This window comes from Macaca fascicularis, chromosome 1, assembly GCF_037993035.2.
Source record: "Macaca fascicularis isolate 582-1 chromosome 1, T2T-MFA8v1.1".
NCBI classification, from domain to species: Eukaryota; Metazoa; Chordata; class Mammalia; order Primates; family Cercopithecidae; genus Macaca; species Macaca fascicularis.
Window position 1 is genome coordinate 60,837,640 of NC_088375.1, and position 21,553 is coordinate 60,859,192.

The following is a 21,553-nucleotide window of genomic DNA, read 5'->3' on the forward strand; positions in this document are numbered from 1 at the left end:
CTGTTGACTGGAAGCCTTATTGATAACACAAACAGTTGATTAATGTGTATTTTGTATATGTAGTATATACCTTATTACAATAAAATAAGCTAGAGAAAAAAATGTTATGAAGAAAATCATAAGAGAAAATATCTTTACTGTTCATTAAGTGGGTCATCATGTTGAGCAGGCTGACGAGTAAGAAGAGGAGGGGTAGTCTTGCTGTCTCAGGGGTGGCGGGGAAGGAAGAAAATCTGCATGTAAGTGGCCCTATGCAGTTGAAGGCTGTGTTGTTCAAAGTCACCAATTTAGCTTCACTTACCACCCCTCAGATCAGAATTACCCAGATTTCCCTGTCTTCAAAGAGACGCAAGGAAATTATGCCAAATGGTGAATATATAGGGTGGAAGTTAAATGAGAGAAGGTTGTATGTGTCATTGATCTCAGCTATGGCATTTGCTGCTGATACAGAACATGCTGTGTATATGTCTATAAATACATACACGTGAACACATTGCATGTATATAGAAATTGTTCACACTTTTAGTGGTGCTTACTGGGTATTGGTAAAGGATTGAGTAGGCACACTGTGATGAAACTTCACAAAGCAGATGGAAAAGATGCATTAATAGCCACAGGGGGCAGGGTAAGGGAGCAATTCAGGAAAATGGAGAGGCTTAGCTAAAATTTGTCAGTCAGTAATTCTGGCATTTGAGACTTGTTTTCATACTATGTATATGTAATAGACAAACCATTTTGTAGTAACAGTGTTAGAACAGCCAGGTGCCTGAAGGCAAGCGACACAATTCACTGAACTGCATACTACAGATGTAGTATCTGGATATCAAGTTTCCCCACTTAAAAAACGGGTGCGATCAAAAGAAAAGCAAGTAATGGGCAGGAGAGAGCAAGTGTGAAAGGTGGCAAACTATTGACAACAATTACAAGGCCGAGACTAAGGCCAATTTAGGGAACAGGCTGTTAGACTCGGAACAGGGGCGAGTTCAGAGGGAGGGGGCAGAATGTTGGCAGCACTCCTGTGACCTGAGACCCTCCTGCAGGGTAAAACCCTGGCACTTTGCCACCTCCGAGGCTGAACCAAGATGGCGCGCAGCCTCAAAGCGGCGCTCTTGTCACGTGCCGGGACCGGAGGCGCTTGGGGGCGGGAGGCGTGGCCTCGGGCGCGGCATCCCGGCCCCGCCCAGGGGGCGGAGCCTGGGGGGTTGTCCACGGAGGAAGGGGGCGGGGCTTCGCGGCCGGGCGCTTGGGCGGCGGAGGTTGCAGCTACCTCGGCGCCGGCTCGGTTCTAGGACGTGTCGGTCTGCACCGGTCGGGGGCGGCTCCCTGCTGCCTCCGAGCCTAGCTGCCTGGCCTTCGGCATTTGCAGGCAGGTGAGCGCCCAGAGCTTGGACTGGGGTAGGATGCGTCTTTTCCCCACCTCCAACTCCCCTCGACAGTTTGGGGAGGGGTCTCGTCTATCGTGCCTCAGGAAACAGCCCTTTTTGACTCCCCATGTGCTGTCTCCGGCAGGCGTCGGTACGGCTCCCCCCCGCCGCCCCTCGCCAGCCTTTGCGGTGCCCTGTGCCCTTGGGGGTGAAGATGGGGGCGATGCCCGATCTGCGGGGAGGGTGTGGGGTGCGCCCTCTGCTCCATCGGCTTCGGGGGAGGGGGCCGAGTTGGCGAGTCTCCCGGTGGGAACGGAGCAGACTGCGCTCCCATTTCCCCTCCAGGAGAGTCAGAAAAAGCGCCTCTCGGCTCCAAGGCTAACCCCACTCCTTTGGGGACGCGCTTCTGAGGAGCTGAGGTCTTCGCTCTTCGCGGGGGTCTTAATCCTTCCCGCGTTCCTCATAGCACCCCTGTTCCTGTTGCTAGCTCTCCATTCCTCGAACTGCCAGCCTCAGTCTGTGCCAGAGATGCCCCCATCTCCGCAGTGCCAGGGCGGTGGGGTGGAAGGAGCGGCCAACCCGAGGCCTGGTGGGGGTGGCGACAGGGGTGGGCGCAACAGGAAAAGAGGGCTGGAATAGAGGTGCCTGAACTGGAGGGTGGGAGTGGGGTGCTGACTTACGTCCACGCAGTAGGGATGTTTTCTAGCACAGATTTTGAGGTTTTGATGGTGGGTGGGAAGAGAGAGGTCGGGTTGGAGGACTTGGAGACATGGTGTAGGTGGTTTTTTTTTGAGAAGGAAGAGGGATCCAGGACAAGGTGCCACTAGGCGCTGATGTCACCTTTGAGGAGAGGTGTGCTGGTAGTTTCCGTCAGAGGAGCGGAAGAGTTGAGGCCGTTCTGTGTGGAGAGCAAGTGGTTAAGGAGCCTTTGCTTAGCAGGGAGATCCCCTCCTGGTGTGCGCTTAAGGGTCCTCTCCAGGAGCCAGGTTCCGGGGATTTCCCATAGTCCTTTCCAGAGTTGTTGGATCTGGTACCTAGTACTTTGTTCAACATCCAGCAAACATTTATTGGACACCTACTATCTGCCGGATACTATGCTCGGTGCTAGGTCTTCTGAAGGCAATTTACAGCCACGGAGCAGCTGAAAGGTACACATAGTAGGCACACATAGTAGGTATTCTGTTAACACCTCCCTCACCCCCCACCCCCATTCTGTTACATTACTGTTGGATTAGGAAAAGGAAGAACTGTGTCCACGTACTTTCAAGCAGCTGTCTGAACTAGACTGTAGCCTACACACCCCCTACCACTATTAACTGGCCAGGTAGTCCCAGGGAAGCTGCCTAAGCAAAAGGGCAGCTTGAATGATTTTCCTTGGTTATTTTCTCAGATTTTGTCCTGAGGTTTGAGGAGGCTTCCTGGGATAAATGGTATCTCCAAGTAAGGAGATAGTGAATGACAAAATGGTTATTGGGGGCCAAGAATGTCCTAGACACTCTGCGTTGTGGGAGACGCCATCTCTGGAAGATGGAAGAGTGTGGGGGAGGAGGGCGTGGAAGGGAATTCTTATCCAGTGGGGTTGGGGTTTGTGCTGCTGAGCATGTCATGATGTCAGAACTGTGCAGTGCATGAGGTCTGGCTGCTGGGCTGTAAAGGAGGGCTGGAGGGGCAGGGCATGGCAGGCAGCCAGGCTCCTGGGTCTTGTCTCTGAGTTGATTGCTGAAATCTTAAGAGTTGAAAAGAGTTGTCAGGGATGGCTTGTAGTTCCTCATGGAGCCTCCGAGGATGGCAGAGCTAGAGCTAGGCAAGAGAATGAGTAGTCAGGCTGTGGTGGTGATGAGGTGGGGATGAAGGCTCAGCAGGGCCAGGGAGCTGGGTGCTAAGGGGGTTTTAAGATACGGGCGGCTAGCCGAGGCCTTCGAATGCCAAGGACATTCTCCCCTGGGCTTTAGGCCCTACTGTGTTGGCTCCATAGGTGAGTTGCTGTAGAAACAAGGCATGGCAATTGAGTGGTATGGAGGAGTGTGTGTGCGTGTATGTGCACACGTGCATGTGTGTGCACATGCGTGAGTGTGTGTGCTTGTGCTTGTGTTGGAGAGGAGAAGTGGTGGGGAGCAGGGAGGATTGAGGGAGTGAAAACTGCCTCAAAGTCTGGGTCCCACATAGGGAATTGAGAGAAATGGAGGGGAGGGAGTGGGGTCAGAGGGAGGGACAAGTGTGTATTGCAGCCACATGAAGTCACCATCTGTCCCCCTCTGGCCTGCTAGCTCACTGACCTATAATTAGCTCTGGAGGGCATACGGTGCTGGCTCACAGGAGCGTGGCACTTCGGGTGGCCAGCAGAGTGGAGGATTCAGAGGGACCAAGGTCCTCGATGTACTGTGGAAGGGGCTGCTTCTAGGGGACCCTCTGCATTTGCTGTACTGGGAGGGGCCTGAGGCAACTGAGAATGTCACAGGGACAGCGCTGGTGGGGGAAACAGCAGTGGGGGAAGGAGCTCTAAGCGAGGATGGCAGGAGACTCCAGGGCTGGGCTGAGCCTGAGGCCTCCCCGCTTGTTGCCTGGCTGCTGGCACAAGAAGCACGATTGCTGCCCAGCTCATTGCTCTGCTTTCAGAGAGGCTCGGGTGCTGCAACCTCAGGGCCTCCTTCAGGTATCTCCATCCCCCGAGGTGAAGTCAGCTCTAGCATGTAGTAGCCACCTGCCTTTCACTTGGTGATTGAGAGGCCTTGGCTGGGGCTGCTTCGTTTTGAGAGAGCTGGAGGAGAAGCTGCCACCAGTTAATTCAGTTGGTCAAACTCCAAGTGGTGTTCAGCACTGACCCCCTGACTGTGCCAGAGACTGAGTGTTTGGTCACGTGCTTCTCTGTACTGCTGTCCAGTGATTACATGTGTATCTGTGTTCTCTCAAGTAGCCTGTGGACTTTCTGTCTTACATGTCTTTTGCTTTCGTAACAGTATCGGATGCATGGAAATCACTCAGTAAGTGATTGTTGGATTGAATTGAAGAGGTCTGTCTTCTGATCCCGAGTTCCATGAAGCAGGGCTTCCTTGCCACTGGAGATATTTAACCTGGAGCAGCGAAACCTCTGGGGACCCAGGACACTGGTGTTACATCCCTGTGGGGGCATTAGATGCAGTGGGCAGTAGATGAAGTGAAAACTCCCCAGTCTCTCATAAAGCATGGCAAATGGATTTATAACCCTGAACAGTAATATGAATGTATAGTATGGTATATACGTATTTTATATCATGTAAATATATACTGTATATACTACTGTACAGTGATTTTACAAAGAGTACATATGCACAATATAATTTTGTAGTAAAGTGTCAGATGAAATAGCCGATTTGATTTTAGAGGCCTTTACTGCTTATTTCACCCAGCTGTTAGAGTTGAATGCTCATAAGTTAGAGATCTACTTGATGTGCCTTCATGGCCACTGTCTTCAGATAGATAACTGTCATTTCAAAGAGAGATGGGTTTTCCATTCAATGGAAGAAAAAGCTTCCTTAGAACGATGAAACCTTCCTCATTTGATAGTGAGCTCCTTGTTCCTGAAGGATAATCAGGTCAAGACTGGGCTGCCAGGGATGTTGTGAAAGAAACTCCCACACAGGGTGGGAGGTGGCCTTTGTGACCTCCGAGAGCCCTTCTGAGTCCAGCTGTGGGGTGAGGCTGGATGGGAGAGGGCCTCGGCAGCTGCTTCAGAAGATGGCTCTCCTTTGGCCTAGAGGAGCGCTGCTGGGACTGGAGGCCTGGGGAGTGGGGCCGGGCCTGGAGCTTTGCCTGAGCTGTTCTGTGAGGAGTGAGCATTTTGGGACATGCAGGGGGGCGACCCCAACAATCTCATGGACATGGAGGCCTGGGCTTGGGAGATGGTGCAGTGCATCCCCGATGGGTGAGGGTAGGTAGAAAGTTGGGGTGTCCCCAGTTCCATGACTTCAGCTCAAACTAGGCTAGTTGTGAAGCGCCCCAAATTTTTGGTCCTACTTTGGGGCAGAGCACCTGGAGCTAGTGGAGCTTTCATTCTTTCAGTATCACCCCCTCCCTCGTCTCTCGCTCATACCTTCTCACACAGGTTCAAGGCCACACATGGACTTACACTGTCTCATGACCACCAATACACTTTCATGATCACACACGCATGCTGGCACAAGCTCTCACAGCCCCCATGTGCTCCTGTGAGCATGTGTGATGTTATGAATCCCAGGTGCTTGTGCATGTATGAACATACACATTTACTGTCATGGCTGTGTACCCACACGTGTGTTCTCATGACCACAATTATATGCAGTCATGAGCCCTGATGTACTTATGACCACACACATCTACACACTGTCGTGAGTCTATACACCTACTTGCTCTCATGCTTATGCTCTCAGGACACCATACTTATGACCATAACTTTACACACAGACATACACACAACATACACACGCTCTCTCTCTGCCCCTTTCCCCCTCTCTCTCCCTATTGCCCATGCTGGAGTGCAGTGGCATGATCATGGCTCACTGCAGCCTCAACCTCCTGTGTTCAAGTGATCCTCCCACCTCAGCCTCCCTATTAGCTGGGACTACAGGTGCATGCCACCATGCCCAGCTAGTTTTTGTATTTTTAGTAGAGATGGGGTTTTGCCATGTTGCCCAGGCTGGTTTCAAAGTCCTGAGCTTAAGCAATCTCCCTGCCTTGGCCTTCCAAAGTGCTACTGAGCCCAGGGCTTATGCCCGAGGTATGAACTACTACTGTGCTGGCTTCTCTTCCTTTTTGCCACACATATATACCATGCATTCTCACAATGACACACACGTTCTGTTGCATGAAGACACATGACACCCCCCCATTCTCTTTTCATACTGCCCTCCACTTCTGTGACCACATACAAATGCACATTTTGTATGATGCCTACATTCCTCCCTGCAGTTCTGTACTCTGGACTTTTTACACCTGGTGCCTATTAGCACTCTGGACCATCCTCTTCTCTGCTCTGCGATGGCTCCCTAATCTGATGGGTTGTTCTACGAATGCAGTGACTTTGAGGATCGTGTTTAATATTTGTCCCACATGGATCCCTAGTTTTGAAATATTTTTATTCTCCAAATTTGCCATGCTTATTACTTTGTTTCTTCTTCTGCAAACATTATTTGAGGACATTTGTGTTGATTAATGGCTCTGATTAGCAGAAGATGCCTAGAGTTTTCTCTGGGAATGTACTTAATGATGTAAGTTTAGCAAAAGCTGTGTCTGTGTTCGGTGGTGCAGAGTCATATTTTGGCTTGGTAACTATATGATCTCTATTAGACATTTGGAGTGTGGAAAATAGTTGGTTGGCTCCTGGTGTTACTTGTGTAGCATTCCCAGGGTTGTCATTGTTGCACTGATGTACAGCCTTTCTGGGAACTTTTTTTTTTTTTTTTTTTAGCAGGGGCCTTCTGTAGACAATATTTAAACTAGGGATTTTCTAACCTCTTCATGGACTTGGAATCCTTTTATACGATTGAAACCTTAATCAGATGTCCCATAAAACGGACAGATTTGGAGTTGATGGGATTAAAGTAAGAAAAGGGAATTTAGAGCCTTTTGAATTTGTCACACCTCTTCACCCTCCTTTTGGCCCTGGACTGCCCCTAAAGGTACTTTGTCATAAAGCTTAGCTTGCAAACCCCAGTCTTAAGTTAAAGAGGTAGGTGTGATGTCTATAATTTTGGGTATTTCAGAAGAGGAACTATTTGCGGGTGGGAGCTCAGAGGCTTGTAATTCTGCCTTCCCCGCTGGTTTTTTTTTTTTTGTTGTTGTTTTTGAAATAGGGTCTTACTCTGTCACCCAGGCTGGAGTAAGCAGTGTGATCTTGGCTTACTGCAGCCTCCATCTCCTAGGCTTAAGTGATCCTCCCACTTTAGCCTCCTGAGTAGCTGGGACTACAGATGCATGCTGCTGTGCCCAGCTAATTTTTTTTTTTTTTTGTAGAGAGGATGTTTCACCACATTGCCTAGGCTGGTCTTGAACTCCTGGGCTCAAGCAATCTCCCAATTCATCCTCCCAAAGTGCTGGGATTAGAGGCATGAGCCACCATGCCCGGCCTTCCCCATTAGTTTTGACATTAGTCCTCCTAGGGTGGCAATGACAAGGGTGACCATATGGCCAGGTGAAACCTGTGTTCTGGTGTGATTGTTAACAGTGGTTTACTGTCTAAACCATGACCCTGTAAACCAAGAGAATCCTGGTCTGGACAGTAAGTTCTGTGCTCACTCAAGTGATAGGCCATGTCTTGGGAAGAAGTGGCCCATGTCTAACTCCTGGGGAGCAGCTGGAGAGCTGGGCTTCACAGACTCAGGCCCAGGGGAGCCTGTCTGAACAGATGCTTCCTTCCATGTCCCCTGAATGAGCCTGGCATTAGGAGGCTGAGTGTATTCAGAAGCTGGTGCTAACCTGTGCTTGGGCGGCATTTTATACTTCTCAGAACTGTTTCATGTCTGTTACCTCTTTGAGCCTCATGACAACCTGTGAGAGCGCTAGAGTGTATTGTATGTTACAGTGTTCCTTTTCCAGACTTGGGAACCTGAAGCACAGAGGGGTAAAGTCTCACTGCTAGGCGTGTCGGGGGCCTAGAGAACTGGATGCTTTTGAAGGGATCTGTGGCTAGCAGTGGAAACTCTTAAGTAGGGCTCTTCCGAGAGTTTTTTTGCTGGGAATGGCTTCCTGTAGCCAGAATAGATGTTTAATTTTCTTATTGTAGTTCATTGGGCCCAGACTTGAGGCGCTTTGGGAGCCTAGGGTGCTGAGAGTTCATTAACACTTACGGAGTGTTGCTGGGTGCTGATCTCAGCACTTTGTGTAGGCTGACTGTAGACATCCTGTGTCCCAGCTGTCTGAGGTGGGTACTGTTATCATCCCCATTCACAGAGGATATGGGGAATGGAAGCGCAGAGAGATTCAGGATCTTCCCAGGGTCACCTGCATGGTCCGTGGGCATGACAGCCTTCGGAATCATCAGCTGCTCTGGAGTCTGCCTTTCAAGACAGGAGCAGCCCCCATCTTGCTCTCAAGAAGGTTTAATTTTCAGACCGAGTGTGGTGGCTCACGCCTGTAATACTAGCACTTTGGGAGGCCGAGGTGGGCGGAGAGCTGAGGTTAGGAGTTCAAGACCAGCCTGGCCAAAATGGTGAAATGCCATCTCTACTAAAAATACAAAAACAAACAAACAAACAAAAAACAAATTAGCCAGATGTGGTGGCGGGCGCCTGTAATCCCAGCTACTCAGGGAGCTGAGGCGGGAGAATCACTTGAACCTAGAAGGTGGCCATGTCAGTCCTGTTTTGGAGTTCCCCTTCTTTGAAGTCAGTCAGGGATGGACTGCCGTGGAATGACCGTCAGCACAGTTCTGTTCAGTTCCATGTGTGTTAGGGCCCTGTGTTAGGGTACTCAGAGATGGGTCTACAGATGAGATGATGTGAAGTAAGAGAAGTCCCACGAACAGAGGTATAACTAGAGGGCAGCGCTGGCTCAGCGGAAGGCAGATCTCACACATTGGAGGGATCAGAAGAGACTCCATGGAGGAAGTGGTGTTTGAGATGAGCTTAGCAGGGTGATCTAAGCTCCCTAGACCAACATGGAAAGGGAGATGAGAGGCAGACCAGTGAGGAGCTGGACGAACAGGAGCTATAGGTGGGCCCTGGGAACAGGCCTCAGTGAGCAGGGCTAGGGAAGGGCTAGGGAGCAGCAGGAGAGGAGATGGGGCTGGATTTCTGGAGGAGAGGATGAATGAGGGCCAGGCTTCTGGGGGTGCAGAGCTGGACAGGGAAGAAGGAGAAACTTCTGGGCAGCCTGAGGCATGGGCAGCTGAGCTGCAAGCCCACGGCGGGGAGAGTGTCTGAGAGTCCCAAGGATGAGGGCTCCCAAGAGTGTCTGTTTCTGCAGTGCCTATGGGAGTGGGGGGCAGTGGGGGGGAACTCAGGGAAGCTGCCTACAACTTGCTGTGGAACCAGCTAGGGGCTGGGAGCAGAGATTTGGGTGCATGGAGGACGGGGCCTTCCAGGGGCGCCTTTCAGTCACCCATGGCCTCATGACCATCTTGGCTGCTCTGCAGAGGCCTTCCCCCAGGCTGGAGGAGGAGAGGGACAGGGAAGGCTGAGGGGAGCTGTCCTCCGGCTGCCATCACCCTGATGAGGGTGGGGAAGGTTTGTTGGAGGAGACATGAAGTCTGAAGGGGTTGTCTTTACCCTCTCTCTTCTTCCTCCTTCTTCTACCCTTCTTTGGCATGAGACAGACGAATTGAATCCTGGTTCTTCATTTCACTAGCTGCATAGACTTGGTTACATGACATTGCATCTCAGTTCTCATTTCTGTGAAATGGGAAGAAAAATTACATCTTCCTTGCAAATAATTATGAGGATTAAAATAATTCATACCATTTGGAAGCACAGTGCTGGGCACATGGTGAATGTGAGTGACTCATGGCAGCTCTGGCGACCGTTATTTTTCTGGAAGACCCCCGCCCTCCGCATTTCCTCAGATCCTCCCCCGACCTCCAGTCGGACGGGTGTCTGACCCTCCCCTTTTCCCTCGTAGCTGCCACCTGGAGGCTCCATTTTTGCCAAGCTGAATAGCCCCTCAGACGCTCCTAGCAGCCTTGCCCCGGGCTGTGGTCTCCGCAGGGGCTGGCAGCCTTACCCTTGTCCAGCTCTCTTCATGGCCGGGCCTGCCATCTGGTAGGCAGGAGGGAGCCAGGCCTGTGTGTGGGGCCAGCCAGAGCAACAGACCCAAGTGCCCATCCCTCCTGTGTGTTAGGAAAAGGTGGGGGTGACTTTTGGGATGCCAAAGAGGCCCCCAAGTTGCCTCTTCTGTGTTTCTGAAGGCCCAAGGCCTACTTTTTGTCCAATCCCCCACCCCCTACACGCACACTCACACCCACTCACTCTTGAGCCCTCTTCTGCTGTTTCACAGCCTGCCCACACTCCTCCCCGGCAAAGCCCCTTGCAAATGCTTGCTTTGGGGACTGGCAGCTTTCGCCTCTGAATCAGGACCTGTGAGTGTTACTTAGAAATTGTGCGGGAGTTGAGGAGGCTTCTGTTAGGCCGAGATGATAATTGCGCTATTTAAAGATGGCCCTGGAGCCAGAAGGAGCCGGAAGGAGCCAGATGCCCCACGTGGCTGTCCTGGGGCCCCCTTCTGCTCACTGTGCCTGTGCAGCGGACAGGACAGGGGCAGGAGGTCCTGGACAGTTATCTCAGGGGCATCTGCCTGGCAGTCCTCTCTGGGCTATCTCCAGACCAGCTCTACATGATGCCATTTGGCCAGGGGAGGTGGAGTTGCTCCCTGGCACCTGGTTTAGAGAGAGGCCAGGAAAGGGCTAGTGAGAAGAGAAGCAACCAAAGCCAGCTTCTCAGTTGCTAAAATGACCAGGAGGATTTGGGGAGGCCAGGTTGGACCAGATAGCCAGTGCCTCACAGTGGGCAGCCTGAGGTTCTGTTCTGCCTTCCTGAGAACTTCTCCAGCCCCTTTCCTGTAAGAAGCTTTAAAAACTCCACCCACAGGCGGCCAGCACTAAGGTAATTCACACTTCCATGCAATCACAGGGTGCTTTCTACTCTTCATTTACTGCCCAGCCATGAGCTCATCCCTCTAAGGTAGGCAAAACCAGGGTTGTGGGTTTTGTCTTATAGCCAAAGCCTCAGTAGGTGGTAACAAGCCTGAGGTCACCCAGCTGGTCTGTGGCAGGACTGTACCCTAGTCTCCTGAGTCCCTGCTCTGGGCTTTTTCCTATATGCTACGCTGCAGGCTGCCTGGGGATCTGCTGGGCTGGGGTCATTCCTGGGGTACCTAAACTCCTTCCTGGCACACTACAGTCTTCTCCAAAGTTAGTCTTTGCCACAAGGGGCCACTTCCCCAGCCTAGTCTTCTCTTTTGGCCTCTCATGGCATCTTGGTGGGTGTGGAGGGGTGGGGGAAGATGGGGGGGGCGGTGTGCCTGGATGTGGATGAACTTGGGGAGGTAGGCTGGGGCCATATGGCCTTTCAGTCTCAGGGCTGGAGCATTCAGGGTGGAGGGGCCTGGGCATGGTGGATGGGAGAATTGGGGGAACGGCTGTTATCAGCCTCAGGGAGACAGCAGCTCTGGACAGACTGGGGCAGCAGCCCCTCCTCTCCACTCACAGCTGCTCTGAGGGGCAGGGAGGTGTGAGTAGGCTGCCCTGGGAGCAGCAGTACTGGGGAAAGGAGGGGGCAGACCAAGCTTCTACTTTTTACTTCTGTAGCCTTCTGGGACCCTGCCCTCCACAGTGGCCATCTGGTTTGGGAAGGATCCCCTTGACCAGAGTTTGTGTCCAGTTTCTATGCATGGGAGTGTGTATGTGGCCATGTGTGTATCTGTCCTAGGTCTCCGTGTTTCTGTCTCAGTGCATGTGTGTGTGCACGCCCACATGCCTGCTTGCACTTCTGAGCCCCCCTGGGAAGGGCTGTGAGTGTGAGCTCTGAATTTTCAAGCTGGTGCACTAACTTTCCTTGGATCTAGACCCCGTGTTGCTCCCCAGTCTCCCTCTTCCTTTCCCCTATTTCTGCCTAGAGCATTAGTACTCTGGGGAGGGGGTCCAGGTAGGAGAGGCCAGCCGTTCCCCTGCTGGGTTCAGTCCTGCCACAGGCCTGTGCAGTGTCTGACCTCTCACCTCACACTGGATCCTGATGCTTCCTGTCCACCCTGACCCTCCTAGTCTGCCTGTTATTCTCACCCTGAGGGTGGACAGAAGGCTTTCCTAGCGTCTCCCATAAGATAAAAGAGAAGGAAAGGAGGGAAAACGTCATTTTTGGGCCACCTCCAGTGTGCCCATTGCTGTGCTGGGGGCTTCACACCCCTTCTCTCCTTCTACTGGGGCCTCTGAAGACAGTCCTCCCTGAAAAACGACTCAGGTGGTAGCTTTCTAATGTGGACAGGGAGGTTGGAATCTGATTGTAGGCAGAGAAATCCCCAGCTGCACGCGGCCTTTCTCGTTACTTCCGCGTTACTTCATCGCTGGCTTCCGTTGCTCTGACCATTGGGCCCCCTGTGCCAGGCTCAGCGTATCAGCAGAGCCAGGCTGTGCACATGCTAACTGACCTCGCTGGTGGGTTCTGCGGTGTCAGCAATGGGTAATGATGCCGAGGGAGCAGATTCTCAGCCATGATAGGGGCCACACTGTAGCCCCACCCTAGGAGAGTGGCACCCCGCACCTCTGCATCACCCCTGGGTTCCTTTCCATCATTCAGTTCCTGCCAGAGGTAGGAGGCTGTGAACTCAGAATCCAAGCCTGCTGTCTGCCAGGCCTGTGTGCTGTCCTCCTTGGCAGGTTTTGGAAGTGGGGAATGACTTGAGCCAGAGCCTCCTCTCTGAATTATGGGCAATGCAGCAGGTCAGGGCTCTCTGCCTGCCCCAGTACCCAGTCTGTGCCTCTGCAAACCCTTAGCCATGTTGTGCCAGTGTCCAGGGCAGGAACTACTCTGCCCCTGTTTCCTATGACCCCAAGAGGTCCAGCCTTTAGGACTCACAGCCACTCCCACTAAGAGTCCTTTCTACCCATCTGCATTTGCTTGGTTGACTTAAGTGATGGGGAAAAGGTTGGGGGTGGCACAGAGACCCTATTTCCTCCCCTCTCACCCCCAGGTCTCAGGAGGACTCTGGGCATCCTGCCGGCTGCTCCCCTGCCACTGACTGAATCATTTCTATATTTGGCCAGTGAGCCACGTGGGTAGGGGAACCACTGCTACTGCGGCTGCACTTCTGACAGCTGTGGAGAGCAGGGGGAGGCAGAGGCTGGGCAGTAGGCATGTGCATTCCTTGGGAGAACTAAGGAGGTGCCATCAGAGTGAGTAAGCCTGGAGAAGGGGCATGCGCCAGCACCTCCCTCTCCTCCACTTTCTAGTTCAGGTCCTGTCTCCTCTGCTCCACCCCCTCCCCGATGCCCTTCTCCACCCAGTTGGTACTCACAGCAGTCTCTTTTCCCACAGACACACTGCCCTCCAGAAACGATGGGTGTCGCTAGATCCAGCTGGGACTCTGCCAGCCTCAGGCGCTCAGTCTAAGAGAAGGGCCATCTTCCAGCCCTGCTCTCCCTGCCTGTCATGGCCACATTCGGCTGCTGTCTGCATGTCTGGGGACACAGGGCACCCAGCCCCAGCCCTGAGAAGTTAAGCCAGGCCTTCTGGCTCAGTTCCACAGGGGCACTCCAGACCCCAGGCCCCTTTCAGAGCAAAAGCAACTGATGCTATGGGAGAAGCCCCTGCCCACCTGTCCACTCACCTGGCACTGCCCACTCTGAGACCCATGCACTGGGTTCCCCTGGAGGTGCCAACCCTGTGAGTCCCTCCCTGTCCCCTGACGCTGAGAAGGCCCTGCCCTCCCCCACCATGTGTGAGGTGATGCCCACAATCAATGAGGGGGACCCCCTGGGGCCCCCTCTTGGCGCCGATGCTGACGCCAACTTCGAGCAGCTGATGGTGAACATGCTGGACGAGCGGGAGAAGTTGCTGGAATCTCTTCGGGAGAGTCAGGAGACCTTGGCGGCCACGCAGAGCCGGCTCCAGGATGCCCTACATGAGCGGGACCAGCTCCAGCGCCACCTTAACTCTGCCCTCCCCCAGGTAAGGCCCTAAGGCCTGCGTCTCCCTTAACCCCTTTCCCTCCCCTAGCCCTGCTAGATCCACTGGGCCCTCAGCTCATCTGCGTCTATTTGCATATCAACAATTGGAATTAACCAAGCATTTACTCTCCTTCCTCTCTCTACTTGAATTCTTTCCCTGTCACTTCCAAGCTCCTCAGTCTGGAATTGGTTTCCCCTGGAGAAATGGATGGAATTTGATGTGGATAGAAAAACGCAACCATAGGTGCCAGCTGCAGTGAGCCCAAGCGGCCAGTAGGTGGCACCCTAGACTGGAAAGAAACCTCCTCCCTGCCTACTTCTCTCCAGTGCCTTGTTCTTGGAGGTGGTGGGTGGGGAATCACAGACAGTAGAGACGGGAGAAGCCTTAGAGATCATCTCATCCATCTGCATTACTGCATAGATGAAAAAAGCAAGAGATATCACATGGAAGATGATGGGCAGAGCTGAGTAGCGGCCGGATGTCTTGACATCCTGTCTCACACTCCTCAACAGCACAGCCACTAGCTGTCCTGTAGTCCCGTGTACTGTGTCCTTTCTGTGGACCAGGCACTTTGTAAGGATTCTCCCACTAAATTCTTATAACCCTGAAGTTGGTGCTATTACCACCATCGTCCTATTGTACAAATCACGGAACTAAAGCTTGGGGAGATGAGTAAGTTGTTCGTGGCCATCCAGGTAGTGTGTGGTGGAGGTGGGAACTGAGCCTGGGGCTAAGTGCCTGGAGAGGCCAAGTTTCTCACCACCGCACCTATGTCTCCCTCACTGCATTGGCCTGGGAGCTCCCTTCTGATGCCTGCTTATCACCCACTTGGTAGATATTCTAGGCATGGCACATGCTCTGGGGATGCAGGAGGGAGTGGGAGCCTAGATGGTTTGGTTCTTGGGCTGTTTAGCTTCTGCTTGTCAAAGAAACTGTGAATTCTGCCTAATAACCAGGCCCAGAAAGGGCTGGGGGTTGTGTGTCTGTGAGACAGTGCTCACACTGACTGTGGGAGCATCCGGCCCTCTCCGCCCCTCGTATGAGCAGAGAGATGGGTATTGGAAGCTGGCTCTGGAAACGTGGCATAGCCTACCCTGACCCAGTGGGGGTGCTGCTGGGGTTGGGGAAGCAGCCCTGAGGAGCCGAAGAGCTCAAGCCTCAGTGCCAGGCCCTTGCTGGTGTGTGGGGAAGAGTACCAGGGCTGGGCCTGGGTGGGTGAGTTTCTTACGCAAAAGTGATGCTTAGTGGACAAGAATATGGAGCCCTGGTGAAGCAGCCAGGTGGGCAGGTGGGGCCCTCCTCTTTCACTGTGCACGAGGCTCTGAACTTGCCCTAGAGTGAATGAACTAGTTCCTGCCCCCAAGGAGCTCATAGACTAGGAAGGAGACATACAACCCATGTGACCGGAGAGAATGCAGAGGAAGATAAGAGAGGCCCAAAAGGGTTATTAAGCACAGTATCAGTGATAAAAATAGCTGCCTTTGATGGGCTTGGGCTAAGTGCTTTCTATACATTGGCTCATTTGACTCTCATACCAGCACCTGGAGGGAGGACTGTTACCTCTGTCTTACAGATCAGAGAATGCGGCTCAGAGAGGTTAGGTAACTTGTTCAAGGTCATACAGCTAACAGGGGCAGAGCTGAGATTTGATCCCAGGCCTACTCGACTTCCCACACTGAAGCGTCATGAGGGCAGGGGTTGTGTCTTTCTTGTCACTATATCCCCAGTGACCCGCACAGGACCTGGTATGTGATAGGTGCTCACAAATATTTGTGGTTGAATGATGGGCTCCCAAGTTGGTGTTCTTGACCACTCCTCCAAATGGCTTTCTGGAGAGGGAGAGAGCCTCCCCATGGGGAGTCTGGACAGCTCCCAGCAAGGCTTTATCCTTTGAGATGGGCTTTGAAGGATGATTACAATTTCAACAGGTGATGACAGAGGTTTTCTAGGGGGAGGGAGTCCACTGAGCCAAGATGTGATATTAGGAAGGCACACCGGTGTTTAGAAACAGCAGGTGAGGCTGGGCGTGGTGGCTCACACCTGGAATCCCAGCATTTTGGGAGGCCGAGGCGGACACATCATGATGTCAGGAGATCCGAGACCATCCTGGCTAACACAGTGAAACCTCGTCTCTACTAAGAAGAAAAAAAAAAAAAAAAAAAAAAAAATTAGCCGGGCCTAGTGGCAGGTGCCTGTAGTCCCAGCTACTCAGGAGGCTGAGGCAGGAGAATGGCATGAACCTGGGAGGTGGAGCTTGCAGTGAGCCGAGATCGTGCCACTGCACTCCAGTCTGGGTGACAGAGCAAGACTCTGTCTCAAAAAAAAAAAAAAAAAAATGGAGAAACAGCAGGTGATCCAGGTTGACTGGGTCTTAGGGAATATGGAAATGACATGAGAGAGAAGTTTGAAAACCAGGATAAGAAGTTTGTATTTGTAGGCTGGGTGCACTTTGTAATCCCAGCACTTTGGGAGGCTGAGGTAGATTGCTTGAGGTCAGGAGTTCAAGACCAGCCTGGACAATGTGACAAAACCTCATCTCTACAAAAAAACCAAAAATTAGCTGGGCATGGTGGCAAATGCCTGTGGTCCCAGCTACTCGTGAGGCTGAGGTGGGAGGATCACCTGAGCCCAGGCTGCAGTGAGTTGAAATTGAGCCACTGCACTCCAGCCTGGGTGACAGAGGAAACCCTGTCTCCTGTGTTTGTAGACAGCATTGTGCTTTGGGAGATTTGTAGATAGCAGTGTGTCAGATAGGTTAGAGGTGGGAGGGAGGGTACAGATATCCTGTGGTGAGGGAGATAAGACAGCTGCTGAGCTTGAGGCCAGGAGGGGGGTAGCACCAGCCTTTTGGTGGTGGTGTCATGGTGTAGGGCTAGGTGGCAGGCTGTCAAGCCCTGTCTCTGGGTACAAGCATGTGTACTTGAGTGCGTGTGCCTGTGAAAGTGTGACTGTGTTTGTGCATAAGCTGAGGGATGAGGCAGCATCAGGCCTGGGCTTCTGGAGTGTGAGATGCTTGACCTTGACCACCTTTGGCCATGGCCCTGATAGAAAGGCAGTAATCGAGTAATAATGTCAGAGGCTCATGGTTTCTCATGCTCTGGCATCTCTTGTCCCTTGTCCCCTCCCACAACCCTTCTAGCCCCTTTTGCCCTGTCTGGAGTGATGAGAGGGGATTGGGAGTTCTTCCTTTGGTCACCAATGCTTGGTGTGTGAGGGAGGCTTCAGGTTAGGACAGGGGTGAGGCCTGTTGCATTGCTCTTTGACCTCGGACATCCACAGAGTTTGGGCCACTCATTTGAAAACCTCCCTGCAAGGAGGTGATGTTTAGCTAAACAGGATATGATGAGCCTGGAATGTGGGAGCAGTCTGTCACCCCAGTATGCTTGTCCTGATGTGGGAGGGTAGGCTGACAGTATGGAAATGGATCCCTCTAGAAATGATACTTGGTACATAGATATTTGGTAAAGCCAGGGCAAGTGCCTTGGCATTGGGAGCTGGGACACAGCCCTTGCTTGGTTGAGCAGGGCTCCTAGAAAGCCTGACTGGGCAGGTCTGCATGCTCTCTTGCTCCTATGTAGGTAGGTCCTTTGATCTGCTTATTTCAACAACTACTTGCAGTTTGCAAAGCCCTGGGATAGGGCTGGAAGAGCTCCCTGGGTCACTCATGCAGACATTATCTTCAAAACCTCTTTCTCTTCCCCCTTATTTATTTATTTGAGATGGAGGCTCACCCTGTTGCCCAGGCTGGAGTGCAGTGGTGCTCACTGCAACCTCCGCTTCCCAGGTTCAAGTGATTCTCCTGCCTCAGCCTCTGGAGTAGCTGGGATTACAGATGTGCGCTACCACGCCTGGCCAATTTTTGTATTTTTAGTCGAGACAGGGTTTCACCATGTTGGCCAGGCTGGTCTCGAACTCCTGACCTCAGGTGATCTGCCTGGCTCAGCCTCCCAAAGTGTTGGGATTACAAGTGTGAGCCACTGTGCCGGGCCTTCTCTTTCCTCTTTCATATCCATCAGTTTCTGTTTGGACTTTACTCCACCAAACCAGAAGCGAAACTCCCCTCCATCAGTTTCTAAAAGAAAATGTCATTGAATTCCTGGAGAAATGGAAATGCCAAGTGGGAGGGAGGATGTGATCTGGTCATATTGGTAGCTGGATGGGGAAGGGTCTGCAGAGCAGACTCAGTGACTTTCTCACTCTTGTGTACAACTCTGTTCCCTTGGATTCTAACACATGGAATGCATGGAGGACCCAGAGATGTGGACCCCTCTGGAGGAAGCACATGCTAGCTACAGGTTTACTGACCTGCAGTGTGGATGGATTGGGATTTTGTGGGGGAGGTAGTGGAAGTAGGGGATGGGTGAGAGGATCCCATCGCTGACTTGCGCGTGGAAGGCACTGCTTTGGGGGTGAATCCCCAAGCACTGAGGGGCCTTGGGGGTTTTCAGGAATTTGCCACCTTAACCCGGGAGCTGAGCATGTGTCGGGAACAGCTTCTAGAGCGGGAGGAAGAGATATCAGAGTTGAAAGCAGAACGGAATAACACACGGGTAAGTGGGGATGACCTTGTTTGTGTGTGTGTGTGTGTGCGTGTGTGTGTGCATGTATGGGGGTGTGTTGTGAACACCTTGACCAAGAGAGCAGGCAAGAGTGGGGCCAGGCACAGTCCTAGCTCAAGCCCCATCCTTCCCTCCTCCTGTCTCCCATCCTGGGGTGAGAGTACCTCATTTAACCACCAGTACTGGGCTCTTCACCTGTAGTTGCTGGTTCACAGAAAGCTCAGGGTGCTGGGGAGAGGCCGGGGCAGCCAGCTTGGGTAGTATCAGCTGGGGCAGCAGCTCTGTGCCCATTTGGAAGTATTTCAGTGTTTTCACAGTGGGATGGCTGTACTCATGTCTGTTTGAGGACCACGTGGACCCTGCTTGTAGCCCCTGGGGCACATGCTTACAGCCCTCCCTTTCACCCTCCCTTGCTCCCTGCCAGCTGCTTCTGGAACATCTGGAGTGCCTGGTGTCCCGCCATGAACGGTCACTGCGGATGACTGTGGTGAAGCGCCAGGCCCAGTCACCTTCGGGAGTCTCCAGTGAGGTGGAGGTGCTGAAGGCCCTCAAGTCACTGTTTGAGCACCACAAGGCCCTGGATGAGAAGGTGCCCACCTGCCTGCCAGCCCCCACATCCAGCTAGGCTGCCCTGGAGCCTCCCATGTATCCCTTCTCTGAGATTTCTGTGGCTGGTATTTAGGGAATACTGGCTCCCTCCAAACATTGTCTTAACTTCAAGGTCCTCCTTTTAGGCTCCCTCCTGCAAATGTGCTTCTTAGTAGGCCCTTCACTGCCCTTGTGCTCGGTGATGGTAGACCAAGCCCAGGCTCTTCCAGCCTGACTCAAGTGGGGTCCCCCTTTCTTCCTCCATCTCCCCTTACCTCGAGCAGGTGCGAGAGCGGCTCCGGGCAGCGCTGGAGCGAGTCACCACCTTGGAGGAGCAGCTGGCAGGTGCCCACCAGCAGGTAAGCTGCCTGCTCACTCTCTGCAGCTCCTGGAAGTCCAGGCTGGATCACCCCTGTGCCCTATTCCGTTTCTCATCGGATTTCTCCCTGCCATGGCTGGAAGCTGCTAGGCAAGGCTAGGCTCAGCACCTCTTTATAGGAGACACTTTTTAACTAAATCAGGGGCTTTGGAATGGTCTGGAATGTATGGGAGGTTCTCTTCTCTTTGACTCATTGCCCTGGGACCTGTGCCCTACAGGTGTCTGCCCTGCAGCAGGGGGCAGGGGTGCTGGATGGAGCGGCAGAAGAGGAGGGGACTGTGGAGCTGGGGCCAAAACGCCTGTGGAAGGTAGGTCATGGGGAACTGTGTGGCCGGGATCATGTGTTCCCCAAGGTGGGAGGTTGGAGGCCCCGCCCTGCCTTAGTTCAGTAGACCAACTGCTTGAATTAAATTTGGGGCTTTCTCCAATATTTCCCCTTCTCCTTTCTTCTTCTCCCTACCCCGTTTGCAATGAAATCTGTAGATTTTTATTTTAGTGCCCAACACATGCTGGGCACATTGTACGCTTGAATCTACTTGAGTTGTTAGTAGATTTGTGTGACTTGTGTTAGTATTTTTGTGTGACATTTGACTTGTGTGGCAGCATCAGGCAAGATTCCTTCTCTCTCTGAGCCTTTGTTTCCCCAGTCATGCCCCTTTCTGGGTTACAAGAGGCTGGCATAACAGATAAAACTAGAAACTTGTTTTTCAAGAGAGACACAGGATAGCAATGTGTTTGGTCATTGTCAGGAGTGACCTCCTGGGGCCCAGAGGGAGGCAGTTGTAGCCAGAGGAGTGCTGTGATGTTGGGGACAGAGCTGTGACCTGCTCTGGGTGTGCTGTTCCTCCTCCCATCCCCTGGGATAGGGGAGTGGGGTGGGTGGGATGCTCCTGTGACTCACAGAGCTCTCTGTCCCTATCCCTGGAGGAGGATGCAGGCCGGGTGGAGGAGCTGCAGGAGCTCCTGGAGAAGCAGAACTTTGAGTTGAGCCAGGCCCGGGAGCGACTGGTCACCCTGACAGCAACCGTGACTGAACTCGAGGAGGACCTGGGCACGGCCCGCCGGGACCTCATCAAGTCGGAGGAGCTGAGCAGCAAGCATCAGCGGGACCTCCGGGAGGTGTGTGAGGGCGAAAGCCTGCTCCATGACCTCATTGTGGAGGGTGTGGAGGGAGAGCCAGGCAAGGGCTCTGGGGCATGAGACTGAACACCTGCCTACTTGGCCTTGCTCCATTGTGGGGGGGGCAGTCATGGAAAGGGTGGGCCAAGGCCAGAAACTGACAGGGGAGTGTAGCTCATGCCCCTTAATGGGTTCCAGTCAGCCAGGTATGGGTGGGGAGGCATAGACAGGGGCAGGGAAAGGCTGGTGACCGTCCCTCTCTTCTCGTCTTCTCCCAGGCTCTGGCCCAGAAGGAGGACATGGAAGAGCGGATTACTACACTGGAGAAGCGCTACCTGGCTGCTCAGCGTGAGGCAACATCCATCCATGACCTCAATGACAAGCTGGAGAATGAGTTGGCCAACAAGGAGTCCCTGCACCGCCAGGTACCTCCTCGGGGTGTGGTGGGCATAGGCATTGTACTTAGCCCTGGAGGTGTCCTCGTGAACCTACTGGTGGTAGCTGAGGAGCCCCTGGGGTCCTGCAGGTCACCCTTTGAAAGGGGAAGTCAGGCATCTCGGGCAGCCAACAACCAAGATTGTCCCTTGCTGCTTCTGACCTGTCATCTGCTCTCTGCTGAGGCTGGGGTGGGGGTGGGGGCTTCAGAGCTCCCTTTTGAATCACTTCACCGCCCCCACATTGCTAGTGTGAGGAGAAGGCCCGACACCTGCAGGAGCTGCTGGAGGTGGCAGAGCAGAAGCTGCAGCAGACGATGCGCAAGGCAGAGACGCTGCCAGAGGTGGAGGCTGAGCTGGCCCAGAGAATTGCAGCCCTCACCAAGGCAAGTGGGCCAGGGGCCTGGGATCTGCCTCTGTCCTCCATGTTCTGAGCTCTCAGGGAGCCAGGCAGGGAAGGGAGTGCGCAGGAGGCGCACTGGGCCAGGAGCCAGAAAACTGC

The 21,553-nt window shown here is 53.1% G+C and overlaps 1 protein-coding gene across 17 annotated transcripts in view; it reads left to right on the top strand.

Annotated features, from left to right (window-relative positions):
* Window positions 1–1,231: 1,231 nt before the first annotated feature.
* Window positions 1,232–21,553, top strand: part of PPFIA4 (PTPRF interacting protein alpha 4) — a 52,714-nt gene continuing 32,392 nt past the window's right edge. For 10 of the 17 annotated variants that reach the window (XR_001489789.3, XR_001489797.3, XR_012431638.1 and 7 more), the window contains exons 1-9: window positions 1,232–1,370; window positions 13,340–13,972; window positions 18,421–18,522; window positions 18,956–19,120; window positions 19,404–19,478; window positions 19,717–19,806; window positions 20,426–20,617; window positions 20,896–21,042; window positions 21,303–21,437. Coding sequence is in view for 7 of the 17 variants with exons in the window: in XM_015448325.3 (XP_015303811.2) it covers window positions 13,739–13,972; window positions 18,421–18,522; window positions 18,956–19,120; window positions 19,404–19,478; window positions 19,717–19,806; window positions 20,426–20,617; window positions 20,896–21,042; window positions 21,303–21,437 (1,140 nt within the window). In the remaining 10 variants the exon portion in view is untranslated. The remainder of the gene's footprint in view (window positions 1,371–13,339; window positions 13,973–18,420; window positions 18,523–18,955; window positions 19,121–19,403; window positions 19,479–19,716; window positions 19,807–20,425; window positions 20,618–20,895; window positions 21,043–21,302; window positions 21,438–21,553) is intronic. The other 7 variants (XR_001489805.3, XR_012431640.1, XR_006699215.2 and 4 more) reach the window with 1 other exon arrangement.